General features: G+C 35.6%; 1 protein-coding gene across 1 annotated transcript; it reads left to right on the top strand.

The window, feature by feature from the left end:
* The first annotated feature begins 551 nt into the window (after nt 1-551).
* LOC113760536 (probable 2-oxoglutarate-dependent dioxygenase AOP1) lies at nt 552-3,134 on the top strand. The gene is made up of 3 exons (XM_027303162.1): nt 552-1,434; nt 1,570-1,894; nt 2,733-3,134. Exons 1-3 carry the CDS (start codon nt 1,349-1,351, stop codon nt 2,979-2,981), a joined length of 660 nt encoding a protein of 219 aa, XP_027158963.1. The 5' UTR covers nt 552-1,348; the 3' UTR covers nt 2,982-3,134.
* Nucleotides 3,135-3,495: the final 361 nt, after the last annotated feature.

The following is a 3,495-nucleotide window of genomic DNA, read 5'->3' as shown; positions in this document are numbered from 1 at the left end:
TGTCTCTTCTTTCTCATTGGTCTGATTGAATTCTCCTTATCCTCTCATCTTATCTTCTTGGTATCTCTTTTGTCTTTTGAAGTACGTCCTGAGCTGCAGCGTCTGTGTCCTTTTGTTTTTTGTTTTTTTTTTGAGAAAGTCTACGTACTATTTTTTTTGGAAGGAAGTCTCCGTACTATTTGACCATCTCTAGATCTTCCGTCATATTCTTGAAAAATCATTTAACAATGCCAAATTTTGCTGATGTATTTCTTTTAGCTGATGATTCTTTGGAAGTTCCTTTTGAAGCCCCTTTAATATCCCATTTTAACTTTTCTCCGGTTTGCAAAAGTTTTAACACATTTTCTTGAGAACTGTTCCTGTCAACCATTTGATTGTGAATTCTCGTACCAAAGGTATTTTGATAAAAGTTTTTCAACCTACGGGGTAATTTTGTACCTCCAACAAAGTATTCAAGAAACCTTGAATTCTACTTATATGCATTTCTACAGTTTTATAAGTACGTTATATCCCCCCAAGAATTACTAGAAGGCTTTATTTATTGAGGTCAGGGGACCCTTAACCTGGAATAGTTTAATCTCTCCGACATTAACATATTTTTTGTTTTTGCCTAGGATTTGTGCTAACTTAACTGGATGGAACATAATAAAGTAATCTTATGTATTCGTAGCTCTGCGCCTGAATCATCTTTTTGTATGGGTATTGTTCCTTTTGGTTCTTCAAAAAAACACACTCCACGCCCTCGAATCATCTCCTCTAAAGTCTACGCCCTCAAATCATATGCTCTAAAGTCTAAATCCACATTCCACACCCTTGACGGGACGGGAGCAAACGAGATCGTATTCTCAATACACTAAGCATCGAGCTAGCGCTGCAAATTCCGTCTAGTTCAATTTCTTCACGTAAGACCGCAGATCGTACGGGCCTACACAAGTTTTTGCCCTATGCTATAAATCCACATCCTACACCCTTGATGGGAGCAGAAGAGATCGTAGTTTTCTCAATACACTAAAAAAGCATCGACCTAGCGCTGCAAAATCCGTCTAGTTCAATTTCATGGATAACCCGAAAGTTGCAAAAACTTCCTGTCATCAACTTCGGCAAGGAGAATTTGCAGCATGCCACAAAAGGCTGGTCCTTGGCACGCAACGAAGTCCTCCACGCTCTTGAAGAGTGCGGTTGCTTTCTTGCAGTGTATGATGCAGTTTCTTTCAAGTTGAGGGATTCAGTATTTTCTGCGCTAGAAAAACTGTTCGATCTTCCCTTGGAAACAAAAAAGAAGAACACTTCTGATAGGGATTTATTTGGTTATTTTGGCATTGACGGTGACTCATCTAATCATGAGAGCATGGGAATCGAAAATTCAACCGACATAGAAGAAGTCAAGAAATTCTCTAAGCTCGTGTGGCCCCAAGGAAATGATGACAATTTCAGGTACAACTTGATTTATTTATCCTCATCTTATCAATTCTTACTAGTAAATCCAACGATTAATTAGCTCGCAATGTACTGAAATGATCCCAAGTGAATTGAATCTTCAATTTGTTTTCTTTTATGAATAATTGTTAGTGGGATTATCCATGAATGTGCAAATCTGATGTCGGAGTTGGAAGAAGTGGTGATTAGAATGGTTTACGAAAGCTATGGGGTAGAGAAGCTGAAGTGTGATTCTCACCTAGATTCAAACATGCACTTGCTTCGGTTCAACAGATATATATCGCATGGAGTTGACGAGAAAACCGTGAGTTCTAATGCTCATACTGATAAGACCTTCATCACAATTCTTACTGAGAGTCGAGAAAATGGATTGGAGGTAAAATTGAAGGATGGGCAATGGATCCCTGTTGATTTCTTGCCTTCATCATTTGTTGTTATGGCAGGAGAAGCAGCAATGGTAGGTTATATATATCCTCTTACTTTATTAAATTTAATAGCTAAAAGTAGAAATTTTGTCAATAAAAATCCACTCGCGTGACTTTTAAGGCATCAGCAGTGTTCATGGGTTCTTATCAATTTCAACGACTAGTGGTAAGTGGTAAAGGGTTTCATATGAATTTATACCACTTGAAAGATCGATAGTATTAGTAATTGAACCAAATTAGCATGCATGTATTAAGCGTGCAAAGTGTTTAAAGTAAAATTTCAGCTCACGGAAAGTGTCTATAGCAATTTGGTCAAAAAAATAAATAAATGAAAAAAATCAACTATGGAGCAATTCTAACATCATTATTAAGTTGCAAATTGACTTTATTTGGCCCACAACATTTTTTACCGATCATTTGAGTAACTTATTTAGAAGTATTTGCTTAGAGGGATTTTTTTGGGTTAATTATTGCCCCAACTGAAAAATATTTTTAGCTCATTGTCTAAAACAAGGTGAATATTTTTGGGTTGGGAGCAAAATTAAATAAATTGAAGAAACATAAAAAATGCAAGGTGAAATCGTTCTTATTATAATAAACAAAACAGTTGCACACCACAAGAAAGAGGAAAAATAAAACAAGAATAAGAATGCGATCGCATGTGACGTGAACATGTATATCAATGACCTCATTGTAGTAGCGACAATTGTTCTCTAGTAGAAGAACTTTTATATTTGTTTTCTAAAATAATTTTGATATAGTTATTCTTTTTTGTCCTCTATATTTTTTAATAAACGATATTTTTTGTCCTCTAGAAAGCGTCTTTATTTTTTAAAACAAAAATCTAGACAATCAAGCCTTTTTTTGCAGGCATGGAGCAACAGCAGAATACAACCTTGTTTTCATCGAGTTTTAACGAACGCGAATGCAAAAAGATTGTCATTGGGGTTGTTCTCTTTCAATAAGGGGGTCATACACATCCCTCAGGAGTTGATTGATGATGAACATCCACAGCGCTTTAAGTCATTTGATAACCTGGGATTGCTCGATTTCTTTCTCGAAGAAAAGCGAATGGGCCTGCCAACTGATTCTACCACCAAGAAATATTGTGGTCTTTGACTTTTGAAATCTTTCTCAAAATCTCACACACACACACACATCTATATATACTAGTGAGATGGCTTGCGCGATGTGCAAGGGGACAAATATTTTTTTGTGTTAATTGTGTTTTATTGTGTGGATTTATTAGTAAAAATCTCTGTTATTATCTAATTCATGCGCATCATTAGGGAATTATCGTTTTTGTTAAAGGTTAACAATTATGAAATATATAGAATGTGAGGACAATAATATATAGAATGCGTGAGGGCGCTTATATAGAATGCATAAGGGCAATGTTATTTTGCATTTGGATTAGGATAATTAGAAAATTATAAAGTAAATGATTCCCAAAAGAGTATTAATCATGGTTGACACAAAAAAGAAGGGACCCTGCAAGCCAATTAAGCACTTAAACCATAGAACTTGACATTGCTAAAAATTAATCACCACTAATTAAGCACGTAACCATACAAACCCAAATTAAACGACGTGTCAATTTGATCAAAGCAATCAACTTTCTGATCCCAATCTC

This window comes from Coffea eugenioides, chromosome 2 (genome assembly GCF_003713205.1).
Source record: "Coffea eugenioides isolate CCC68of chromosome 2, Ceug_1.0, whole genome shotgun sequence".
NCBI classification, from domain to species: Eukaryota; Viridiplantae; Streptophyta; class Magnoliopsida; order Gentianales; family Rubiaceae; genus Coffea; species Coffea eugenioides.
This window is presented reverse-complemented; position numbering and strand designations above follow the sequence as displayed.